Source organism: Bombus bifarius, unplaced genomic scaffold (genome assembly GCF_011952205.1).
Source record: "Bombus bifarius isolate JDL3187 unplaced genomic scaffold, Bbif_JDL3187 scf7180000008212, whole genome shotgun sequence".
NCBI classification, from domain to species: domain Eukaryota; kingdom Metazoa; phylum Arthropoda; class Insecta; order Hymenoptera; family Apidae; genus Bombus; species Bombus bifarius.
The window spans coordinates 467,731-479,999 of record NW_022884515.1 but is presented as its reverse complement, the minus strand read 5'-3'; the positions used below and the strand labels follow the sequence as shown (position 1 = coordinate 479,999).

Below are 12,269 nucleotides of genomic sequence, written 5' to 3'. Positions count from 1 at the left end.
AATCTCTATTTTAATTACAAACAGTCGAATAATTTTGGGTATTTCGTTGATACAGTTATACGCATATCATATACACGTGTAGTGATACGCTATTGAAGATGCAACATGGTGGAACGATGAAATTCGTTAATTAATGCCACGTCAAACTACGATGTATATTGGTACGACACGAGTGGAGCGACTGATAAAGAGGGTCGATGTAAAGGCGATGTAAAGCGTGCTTGGCCGAAAATGCATGACCCAAATTATCAACGCGCGACCCCTATATCGCGTCGGATCGGCTGGAGCAGATGGTTAACCCGCAGCATCTTGAGAATGAACCGCGGACATTTAGTTTCTGCCGGTTGGCTCGTTTAACGCGAACCCTTAATTATCACAGCGTGGAAACACGTCTATCTACACGGCCGATCGGGTCGACCCTTTGGCAAACGAGCGAACTTCCTTTGATAACGAAGGACACCTTCTTTCATGAGAAGTTGTGTAGCGTACAACTGAAAGTATCGTTAATTAATGAGATAAACGAAGGACACGAGAGAATGATGAAAGCCGAGGTTAGAATGCAGAAGAGTTTGCAGATACTAGATATTTAGATAGTGTTCATAATTCTTTTCGAATTGCAATTCCCTTTTGTAATAGTTAAATAACTCGTAGTTCTTCCTTTCATTTTTATTTTAAAAAATGTCTTTAATATGGTAAATAACACACATTAAAAGTATATTTTTTAAAATATAACTCGAAGCTAATATTTCACCAATATTTTTCTCAGAATACAATTTTGATATATATATATGATATTCAATTAACTCCGTCCATTAACTTATTTTCAAAGTTTCATATAAGAGAATCCATTATTATGATTGTATTCTTTATTCCTGATTGCCGTGGTTTCATTCCATTGTTATTCCAATGCTATCTTATATAGTATAGTAGAATCTAATGATGTGATAAATTGATCTACAAGAAGTAACGTGTAATAATAAATTTAGTGAATGTTTAACTTTGTAGAATAAATCTGTATCTGAATGAGATCGAACATATTAGATGAATTTAGTAATCTTTTTAAATACTATCTCAAATGTTATCGTTATGCTCAAAATGACTGATAAAACGTATTTACACCTATAACAAAATATTCCACAGAAATAATTACAATTAAATGAACTGCGCCGCCTTTAGAAAAAACATTTTGCAATTGCTTTAGGGTTCAATTCGTAGATTAAAAATGTAAGGTTTAGAAAATTCAATGAAATATTTGCCAAATTGACGTTTCAGCAGGTTTATCAGGAAATTCACGAGTTCGCAAAGAAAGTAGTTTCTAATCAGAAATTCTGGAGCAAGGCTACGCAATGAAGGATAGGACAGTTCATTTGTTTAGGATTCTTTAATAAAGAATTTCGTAACTTCCGTTTAGACAGACAGCTCACGAGACACAGGATTTAATTTATTCGGGAACCGTCGCGAAATTAGAGTTCTCTGTGACGCAGTTGAATATAATCTTACGCGACGTACAGAAAGAAGCTTCGTTCACTTCGAATTACCGCGAACTCGTCGAGACTTCCGATATAGAACCAAAAGCAAGTTTCACTGGCACGTACTTTGTATACTTATTAAACTGACTCTTCACAATGTTACTCCATTACCATAAATACTATAGGAAACTTATGACTCGCCTTTATACTCGACTACAATGAAATTCTGAAACTTCCAATAAATTTCACTAATAAAACCTTTTACTAAAATATACGAGGGACTCAGTAGTAACATGATTCGAGTATATATGCTTTTGCAAAAGCGAAATAAATACGTATTTATCTTGTAAAATATCTTGTTATGAATTTCCAAACTTGTAGATGATATAATTGACATTTTGAAAATATACAAACTTTTTTATTAAAGTATCGCCTCATAACGCCTCGCATAACGTACATAATTTCTCAGGAAAGTACATACTTGACCAAGATACATATGTAGAACATTCAATCTAAAGCATTTAGGCAGTGAAAGAGAAAGTTTGAAAGGAGAGTATTCTTCTACAGACTATTTATTATTCTATTCCGCAATGATGATCCAATAATTTGAAAATAAAGTAGATTCTATTAAAAATTATACTTTAAGAGCTGGATACAAATTGCTTGCTACTATTAGATACTTTTATAACCGGTTGTATATTACGTACATCTAGTTTGTGCTAAAGAGATTTGTAATTCTGCTTTGTCATTGATTATTGTATTACATTCATCTGTATATCATCTTCAAGTCATTATGCAAATGCCTATTGCATCATATTACGTAGAATTTTCTTAAATTCTCTTTATTTCTGTGTACTTAATGTCGCGCCAAATTCTTGTGTTTTCGTAATTCAAGCGTTAAAACATTAACTTCATTCACGATTTTCTCTACTGAACGTTTTCGTTATTTGAATCATTTTTCCTCTGGTCTTTTTTATGTACAGTATTTTGAAATTACAGCATGTACCGTACCAAGAAATAACCACTTCGTTCTAAATTATGAAGAAAATCATGAAATTTTCAACGACTTACGACAAAAAAGAAAAGAAAAAATGAATTTCCGTTGATTGGATTACTCGAGTTCTTTCATGTGACTTACAAAACGTAACGCTTCGGTATTGAATGGCTTCAACGACAGAAATAACTGGAAATAGCTCGTCAGGATCCGGTTTTACGACTTTTTATCTTGGTTTCGCGGCTAAAAGCCCAAGGTCTGAAACGACGTCGGAATAATTTACGTTAACTTCCTAAATCTGGATCCGGCCTCGTGGAACCGTGTAATTGAATGGTTCGATCTGCGCCCTGTCATGCTCCGATTATCGTTCATTGTGTCCCGATTGACTCTGGGATATCGAGCCTCGCGATACACGTCCACGCTTTTTAACTCCTTCGCGCTCGATTCCATTATCAGCCGATATGTGACAGAGGTGTTTTAGCGATCGGATTATCAAACAGGCGACATGACGTCGGTTATCACTTTGAAACGTGAAAAGGCTATAAAAAGAAAGAAGAAAAAAAAAATGAGAAAGAAAAATGGAGCTCGTAACGTCGTTTGATAGATACTTTTCGAAAGAAAGATTTTAATTTAGTTGATAATAAAAGGTCTTTGAGTCGCGTGACGTGAAAATGTTCAACGAAAAAGCTGCTAGATTATTGCTTTATCAGAGCAATAGTCTTTTCAGATAACTGCTGTGATTAGAGATAGAATGGAAAAGATTTATACGCGATTCGAAAAAAAAGTCACAGAATATTATTGCACTATTATAGAATTCTTTAATAAAAAGGAAAAAAGAATTATGAACCTTTCGAATATTTTATAGAATATAAATTTCACGGTACAATAGTTGTCTCTCTAAAATATCAATTTCCAAAAGACTTTCTAGGAATATTTCTTATATATATTTAATTCTTCTTAAAGAAGAAAATAAATGTTACAAAATGTTTTCTTCGATGAGTGGAACGAAATATTTCTTCATTTTCGATTCTGTTGATTTGATTCTAAAAATTTCACGACCAAAGCTAATTATCAGTAGAATTTTTTTTAATTCGTCGATCGACTGGTACATCTAGTTTGTATCAATCATTGTGTTTCCACAAGCTTTAGGTGTATTACAGGCTATTACAACAGCAACGTCGCTTTTGTTCGATTCATGCAGCGTACAATGGTTAATACTCTTTGCCAGGCTGCATTGTAAGACTTTCTGAAAACCTTAATACATGAATGTAGTCCATCGAACTTTTGAAATGGAACAAGAGGGAGACCTCGAAGTTTACCTAGGTAAATGTGCAACTAATTGACCCGATTAGCGTTATTCCTACGTTCTATTCATTCATTGGTATCTCGTGGGATGATCTGGTATCTGATTCTTTTAAAATTACTTCCAGGTTACGATATATCGAAATATAAGACATGAAAATTTATGAAATATTCGAAGTATTCGATCAGATATCTGATTGGTATCAACAGAAGGTAATATCATTTTTTCGCCGTTAATTAATGCGACATACACATACATATGCATGTGTATTGAATAAGTTTTGAAAACTGCTAATGGAAATACCACGTCTTAATTCTGAACATAACACGTCCCACGTGCAGTAGTTGAAAGAATTTTGTCTTTCACGTGAATTATTCATATAACTTTAAAGTTAATTAGTTATAACAAAAAACTTAAATTTGAAGGTATTTCGACGTGTTTTTAACGAAACGAATGTTTCAACCTGAACTTACCAAATATTCTCCGCACGATTTAATTTCCTAAATCATAGTACAATTCGTAAATAGGGCTTTTCTATTTAACAAAAAAGAAATCACATTAAATTATTCATAATTTCAATCGTAAAACCATCCATTTGAGCCATATGCGTATTTCCATCTATTTTAAAATAATATATTTGAGTTAAATGACTTAACATAACTTTCTTATACATTCTCAATGCAATCTAATCTTTTAAGCCTCAACAAACCTCTAATTACTAAACGCGAAAATACGACTTTTCATTTCAAGCTTGAACCACATTCATTATTCCATATATTACATAATCATATTTAACATAACCTGATCAAAAATATATCCGATACAATTGTAGGGCATAATATCAAAATCTTAATTATTAAATAGTGAAAATTTCGATCTTTTATTCGATCAGAAATAGATTTACTTTTAAGTTACATTAAATTATTCGAAACTTTAATTTCAAAAGCATTTATTTAAAACATATTTATCACTCCGTTCTATTAACGTTTTCTAACAAATTTTTCTAACAAACTTTATTTTATAAGACATATATGGTCCCAATGAACCAACGGATTTATAATAAAATAACTAGAAAATAAAAGCAGTAAAAAGCATTTAATTTATACGAAATATGCACTAGTGTCCTACTATTTATAATGTAATTCTATTTATTACGTAACAAACGTAAAAATATAACCTATAACCATCAGCCAAAAATCGAAGAATTCTTCAGAATGATCTTTCAAACGACGTTTCTCGAAATTCTCTCGTTCGACCTATCTTAACCTAGTTTCTTCTGACTGCATCAGCTGACGCCTATCGGTAAAACTCTTTTCACATTCGACAGTTGATGGTGAAGAAGCACGTTGTAAACAGGGATCGGTGCACAGCTGAGAGGGGAACGAGCGGATTGGCGCGAAGACGACGAATACGAGACGGAGAATGCACGACAGGAATTATCGACGCGCGCGGCTCGAGTATACCGCTATACCAACTGTACGATCAAGGTCGCGAGCGAGGGTCTTCCGCTGTGTACATTTAGGCAGTCGATGGAAATGCTTAAAGATACCGTTATTCCACATTAATGTCGAAAATCACTCTTCTATCTAATCAATAAAAGAATAGCTTACAACAGGCTCCAGCGAGAAAAAGACACTCAAATTCATTGAACACTCGAAAGCATCGACGTTGCTCTTATCTACATTTTGATCACCTCTTATACAATCATTTTTTAACACTCAAACTATAGAATTTGTTATGTATACTTACATATTCTATACAGATAATTATAATTAGAACTATAATTAGAAATTATTAGAATTATAATTATAATTAGAAATAAATAGTTATATGAACAAGAGACAAAATTAATTTGGTTAAAAATATCTGTTTTTACTAAATATACACTAAAGAAGTCTGATACTTGTAACATTGATAGGTTTGATACTCTAGTATTAAAGAATAGTGACGGAAGGGACACGCGTATTTGGAAAGTCTGTCAGGAAAGGGCAGCATCGATAACGATCCGCGTCTCGAGCAGCGCGCCTCTGATAATCGAGTTTCTGTCAGTCCGCTGTCAAATATTCGTTGGTCAGTTGGAGTAGCAAATGTCACGCAATATCCTAAACGTGGATTTTCGGGTAAGTTTATACGACATATATAGCGTAAGGTGCTAGTTAACCTAAAATAAGGAACGAAGGAATCAAGGGTCATTTGTAAAGAGTAAGGAGTTCATGCTCAATCGACACGTAGAACATAAGATTTGTGAATGTGTGACGGGGAATTTTTCATGGAATTCCGTGAACGTGATGAGAACACGGGAGAAAGCGAGATGGAGGAACCGCGTGCTTAGTCGCGCCGACGCATCGTTTACAGCTCACTCACCTACGAATCGTCCGCCTATCAGCGCGGCCAAAGTTGGACTAAAATGCAGCTTCAGGTGCTCGATAGGTTCTCCGTGCCTCTTGATTAGTGTCTCTCGTACTTAAGTCCGTCGATGCTTGCCGATCGTCTCGAGTTAACGTTCACTGTCTTCTCTTCGTAGAAACGTCACCTCCGTTTCCTTGTCGAGCTGGTCTCGTGAGCGCAGCTCCGAGCGAAAACCCGCCAAGAGGTTCGGGTATTTCGTCGCATTCGTGCACGAACAGTAACTGACGGCCTTGTCATCGAGGCGATCAGTACGGCACCTGAGCGCGCGTACGCTCCAGCGAGCCGACTCGCGCGTTGACCAATGAGAGCGCGATGTGAAGAATGCCGCGCATGTGCGCGATATTCACAGAATGGCGGCAGCTTTCGAACTTCTCGTTTATTGAACGTTCGTGTTTAACCATTCGAACTTATTGCAAAAAGAAATTAATCAATATTATCATGGATGGAAGTTGCATAAATGCTTGCTACTTAAATTCTGTATTACTATTTTTATTGTTAGATGAAAATTGTTTAGTTCAATAACAGGATGGTATGTAGTGTTACTTTGGAAGATGTTGATAATTATTGATAAGGATAATGAGATATAGCTCTAGTAGATTAGTTAGTAGGTTTTCGTGTTTCTCTTTCATGGAAATTGACTATTTAATATTTAAAGGATGTCATGAGTGGAAATTTACCGCAATATATCTTTTTTAAATTGAAATATTGATAAAATTAAACAAATGAAATTACGCGTTTCATTAACATTTAATCATTATTAAAAATTGGCTTGGGATGAAATTTCATCCATGATAACCTTCAAGCATTAATTTGTGCAATAACAATTTTCGACAGTTTATCGATAATCCTCGTTTTTTGCGTTTAATTTAATTATAATATGTGCGTATCTCTGTAAATAAACTCTCTTCGTATAAAGGTTATTATAAATGTACGTATTTAAATTTGTAACATTTGTTTTTAATGACGTATTCTGTATATATGTTTAATTGGTATATTGCATAGCAATGCAAATTATTTGAATAAAGGAATGAATTTCAAGAATAAATGTGTTTTAATACCAATATATATATATGCTACTTATTTATAATTAATAACGCAGCAGATTGCATTTAGAGAATAATTTGCATGTAATAAGTTTATTAATCCCTCCCTCATGAGCACAGATAAAATATATCATAGATCTAAAACCCAATGTATTTTTGCTGCATGATCTCAGAACTTGAGAACCATATTACCACTCTCCTATCATTTCCAACGTTATCAATTCAGCATAGAAAGAGATGCCAACGCTACCAATGGTTAGAACTGAAATCAAACATAGAAAAGCTACTTGTGCATCAAAATATACTACCCACAACGCAACATCCCTTATTTCATAAATCTAGCAACAGATTCTTCTACGTTTATTAAATTTATCATCTGCGACAGTCACGTTAAATATAATCTATAAATTTATAATTACAAATTATAGGGAACATAACAAATTTGATGACCTTTCCAAGCTTATTTTAAATTTCACATAATGAAAAATGATATATCAGATACGCTTTATCTCGTTTATGACGTAAATTTTGACGATTACTCGTACTTCGCAGCCAGATGGCAGTTGCTGTCTGTCTTATTCTTTCTAATTGACCATGATATGAATTACGATTGTGCGATATGTATAAAAAATTTTTTACATTGTATCTATTTTAACAAGATACAGAATATAAAACCTATTTCTAAATATCTATTCACTGAATTGGATTTATATTTATTATTAATTTAAATTGCAACGTCAATTAACTGGACCGCAATTCTTTTGTTTGTTATTTTCCCACCTCAATGATGGTTTGATCATCTCTTACGAAGTAATGAGTACATTTTCAATTCAACTGTTTCCAAAGCGATCTGTTAATCTCTCCTTTGGACCTGTCTTTCTGTCGTAAATATTCATGAAAATGTATTGCTGTGTACGTGGCACGTTTCACTGTCAGTATATCAATGGAGTTCAGTTTAATAAATTAAAAACGAAATATAGAACTGACGAGGATATAGTCGTACATTACACGATACAAGATAGAGTGAGTGAAGGTTTATCGATCGTTTGCACGGGCAATTAATTTCTCGCTGCATAGTACATTATTACGGTAATCAAATTTTTAAGATTCATACGTCAACACGTGATTGGATTGGAATTTTTCCAAGAGGATGGAGCAATCTACAACAATACCTTACCTTCGAATACATTATTCTATCACCTAAGACGGCGACCTTGACCAATCGCAGTATCATGTTTTTACATACTTTTCATCGAGAGGTTATTAAATATTGCAAATAAGAATACTGGTAGAAATTCAATAATTCTCATTATTTCAACATAATTTAAAAAATAAGGATTTATTTACATCTATATTAATTAGTAGGTTACGCGGATATTTATGCAAATTCAAATTTTTGTTTCGACTTCTAAATTTTATAATAAATGCTTCTTCTTCAATATTTATGCACATTGTAATATGCAACTGTACATTTTTGTACATTTAAATTTCTTATAAATATGTAAATATCCATGGTCTACTAATTGGAAAATGCAAAGGTATGGTAACTCGCTAGAAATCTTAAGAAGTTATTCCAAATTATCATTAATATCCATATTTTGATAAAAATAATTTTAGTAACAAATAAACTTTCGACTTATCCTTATTTACTTTTGATTTAATAAACATTGTTATCTTGATAATCGTTAATTTACTAAACCTTTAAATTAATTAAATCCTTGTAATTTGCATGTTATTAATACCACTCTAACAATTAATAATCTTATCAGTTCTCCATCTTTGCTAATTTTATTTAAAATTCTACGCAGGCATTGCCAAACGTCGATTACCAGTTCGTTTACGTGAGCAAAGAAATAGAAATCCTGGGCACCAGCTCATATTTCCGTTTCATCGTCATCCCGAATCTTCGTGCCATCGATCGAAACTCAAATACGTCGGATGTAAGTCGCATGCTGTAATGACAAATTCGCAATTTCCGCTCGGTTGGTGGAGACGCATCCCATTGCTAAGAATCGAACGGAATTTTCAGCGTGGCGTCGACAACGTTCATGACGCGCATGATGGTCATCCGCCATTGATCGTGTCACCGACAACAAGCAACGTGGGGAAAATACTTAGATCTAGCAAATCGATCGACAACTTTCTCGAATCTCATCGAACGTGTCGGTCGTTTGCCGAACACAGCCAGAGAACGTGTCGATACTGTTCGAAATCGGTGTCATTTACAACAAACAGGGTGAGACAATGGTCATTGTTTATACCTTTGTTTCTGACGTCGTTTCATTTAGTATTATCATTTCGTTAAATCCCGTTATTCAAGAGAAATAGGACAAGACATTGATCACACTTTAAACCTTCGTTTCTTAAATTCTTTTATTTGGTATTTTTATTCTGTTAAATTCGTATCATTAACAATGATCGTATTTTGAACGTTCATTTCTTAAATTCTCTGATTTAGCATTTTTATTTTATTACCTATACTTGGTACGTAATTGCATCAAAATATAATGCATCTCGAGGTTTAGTTTCGTTGGAAATTGAACAAATATACACTGAGAATTATACAGCTAGAAATACTGAAACAATTCGATATAGGAAATTGAAACTTTGACAAGGTTTCGGTTCTCGAAGCTGAGTTAATGGAATCGTAATCGTCAGAACAATGTTTCGACATTACCAGGTTCAGTTTCTGATGTTGCATAATGAGCAGCTAGTAGCAAGGATGGGCCGTCTGACACGCGATTTGGAGTTAACGGAAGCGGCTGTAAAAAGTGAAAAAATGGCACAGGCAGTGTTGACAAGGAGGTTGCAGGCTTACGAGACGTTCGTCGCGGATATGTTCAAGTGCTTAAATCTGAGAGGAACCGTGAGGATCCTGGATAAAACGGGTCAAGAGGTGTTAATCTAATACTTAATCCTTTTTCACTTTGTATTCATTTTTTCGTTGCTTCTATTTCGATTCAATTAATCGAAAATGATATGTTAAAGCAATTGAACACACAAGTATAATATAATATCGAATAACGCGACGGTGACTGGCGCCATTAATCTCATTTCTTCTTCATTAGAATGTAAAACAGATTAAGTGATAAACCGTGTAGAGTTCTATCAAGTGGAGAATGTTAAATTATTGGTGCAGTTAATACAACTAAATCATTTGCGAGCAACACTTTCATTCATCTTCTTATTAAAGTGAACAAATAATGGTTATTATCGATTCAGATCATCGTACAAAAAGTAAAACCAAAGAACTCACCACCGATGCGCGACGAGACAGGTGACAAACCTGTCCCTATTCTGGAAGTCTCAATGTTGAATCAATCTTCTGAACTTAAAGAGTGCAACGATGGTTCAACGACGAACATAAATGAGATGGAGAGAGTTCCTCGAGTATCGGTAAGATTTATTTCACACAAAATATTGTTACACAATTAATATGAACAATTTTTAACGATAGAATCAGAAAATAATTATACATATAAAATAATAATTTTCGTAGAATTTATGCGAAACAGGGGAGAACGAAGAACGCGTAACTCCCAAATATTTCAAAGACGATGGATTCTCTGTGAAAAAAGAACTGAATGAGAACGAGAAAAATTTTGAAATTACTTTATCCGTGGAAGAGGGACAGCCTCAGTTCGATAAGGAAATCTTGATATCGGAGGCACCGATTAACAAAGATCGTGAGGAACAATGGTAAGAAAAGGGTTGAACCGCAGATTGCAAATCCAGCAGCGTGTTATTTAATAATTCCAGCGGTTCTTACGTAACGAAAGAGGCCACGGGCACAACAAACCAACGAGGAGATGAAATATGCACAGTCAACTGTAAGATCGAACAACCTAACGGTGTCGAGGACAAATCGGAAGACGGACAAAATATTGTCTATGACGATAAGAAAATCGTGAAAGAGCTCGATTCCTTGATAATCGGAGATTCTTCAAAATGCTGTTGTGATTGTCATTTGAACATGTCAAAAACGTGTAGCTCGAACAAGAGGTTTGATAAGGGTAATGTAAATGGTATGGTATATGAGTAATGTTTATTATACGTATATTGACAATGATATTGTATGAATTTTCATTTTATTGATTTGTCTTTTTAAAGAATGGGCGCTTCAATGTGAATGTGACTTGAAAGTGTCGGATGGGATGTATCAGATGATTGATAATTACGCGGAGAACCAGTGCACTACGAGGGAAGCGATGAAGAGTGGTTTGTCCGCGATTCTGATTAAGGGTAGAAATACGAAATTTGCTGTTATCAAGTAATGACTGTTTCTATATTAATTAACATGCGAATCTTTCAATTGCTGAATTTCAAGTGTCAAGCTTCAAGTTTAAAATTTCTTAGTCTCAAATTTTCACAAAGTGGTCCATCTAACTTTACTACCTGCAATATCTCGCTTGTTCTTGATAATATTAAAAGGTGTTTGAGATATAAGTCGAATGATTTAAAGGTTCAAAAATGGTTCAAAAAATTAATATTGTCAAAAACAAACGAGATATTCTAGATGATAAGAGTAGGTGGGCTATCATGTATAAACGAATTCTTACGAATTATTTGTCACTGGTTTTTAAATACGAAATTAAAAATTTCACGTATCATATTGTAAGTTAAGTAGGAGAATTCTTAAAATTATTTTTCAATGAATTTCAAATTTTATATATATATATATATATTATACCGAATTCCCAAAATATTTTTCAGTGGATTTACAACAACACACGAAAGAAAAGCCCTTATATTATAAGAAAACAAACGCATCATAGCATGAATCATAGCCGTAAATACATGTTGCAGGTATTAACGTACAAAATCGAATGGATTCTCAACAGCGAGATCACTCTTGCGATATCTATCATCGTTGTCGTCTTAATTTGTCTTGCTTCAAGCAATGATTTAGCTGGCGCTATCGATGTAAATAATAAAACGTTTAATCCCGAGGATGATCGTCATTAATTGTCACGTTCATATCAAATTAAGTAAAAGACTACATCTACTTCTTGTAATGTTTTGTATTATACTCCATATAATAAATCTGTTTT

At 33.9% G+C, this 12,269-nt stretch overlaps 2 protein-coding genes across 2 annotated transcripts in view; one reads left to right on the top strand and one right to left on the bottom strand.

Moving 5' to 3' along the window:
• The window catches only part of LOC117210757 (protein GDAP2 homolog), a 68,681-nt gene extending 62,249 nt beyond the window's left edge, over positions 1-6,432 (bottom strand). Inside the window, exon 1 of the mRNA XM_033454075.1 lies at positions 6,131-6,432. The gene's annotated coding sequence lies outside the window, so the exon portion shown is untranslated. The remainder of the gene's footprint in view (positions 1-6,130) is intronic.
• Positions 6,433-8,118: 1,686 nt separating this feature from the next.
• Positions 8,119-12,207, top strand: LOC117210779. The gene is made up of 9 exons (XM_033454105.1): positions 8,119-8,241; positions 9,027-9,158; positions 9,248-9,454; positions 9,899-10,114; positions 10,441-10,614; positions 10,718-10,917; positions 10,978-11,243; positions 11,329-11,488; positions 12,025-12,207. Exons 1-9 carry the CDS (start codon positions 8,119-8,121, stop codon positions 12,029-12,031), a joined length of 1,485 nt encoding a protein of 494 aa, XP_033309996.1. The 3' UTR covers positions 12,032-12,207.
• Positions 12,208-12,269: the final 62 nt, after the last annotated feature.

Coding starts and splice junctions, on each gene's coding strand:
- LOC117210779 (XM_033454105.1), top strand. CDS start 8,119: ATGTATTGCTGTGTACGTGGCACGTTTCACTGTCAGTATATCAATGGA. Junction 9,455..9,898: donor TGTCATTTACAACAAACAGG/GTGAGACAATGG, acceptor CGACATTACCAG/GTTCAGTTTCTGATGTTGCA. Junction 11,244..11,328: donor TGATAAGGGTAATGTAAATG/GTATGGTATATG, acceptor GTCTTTTTAAAG/AATGGGCGCTTCAATGTGAA.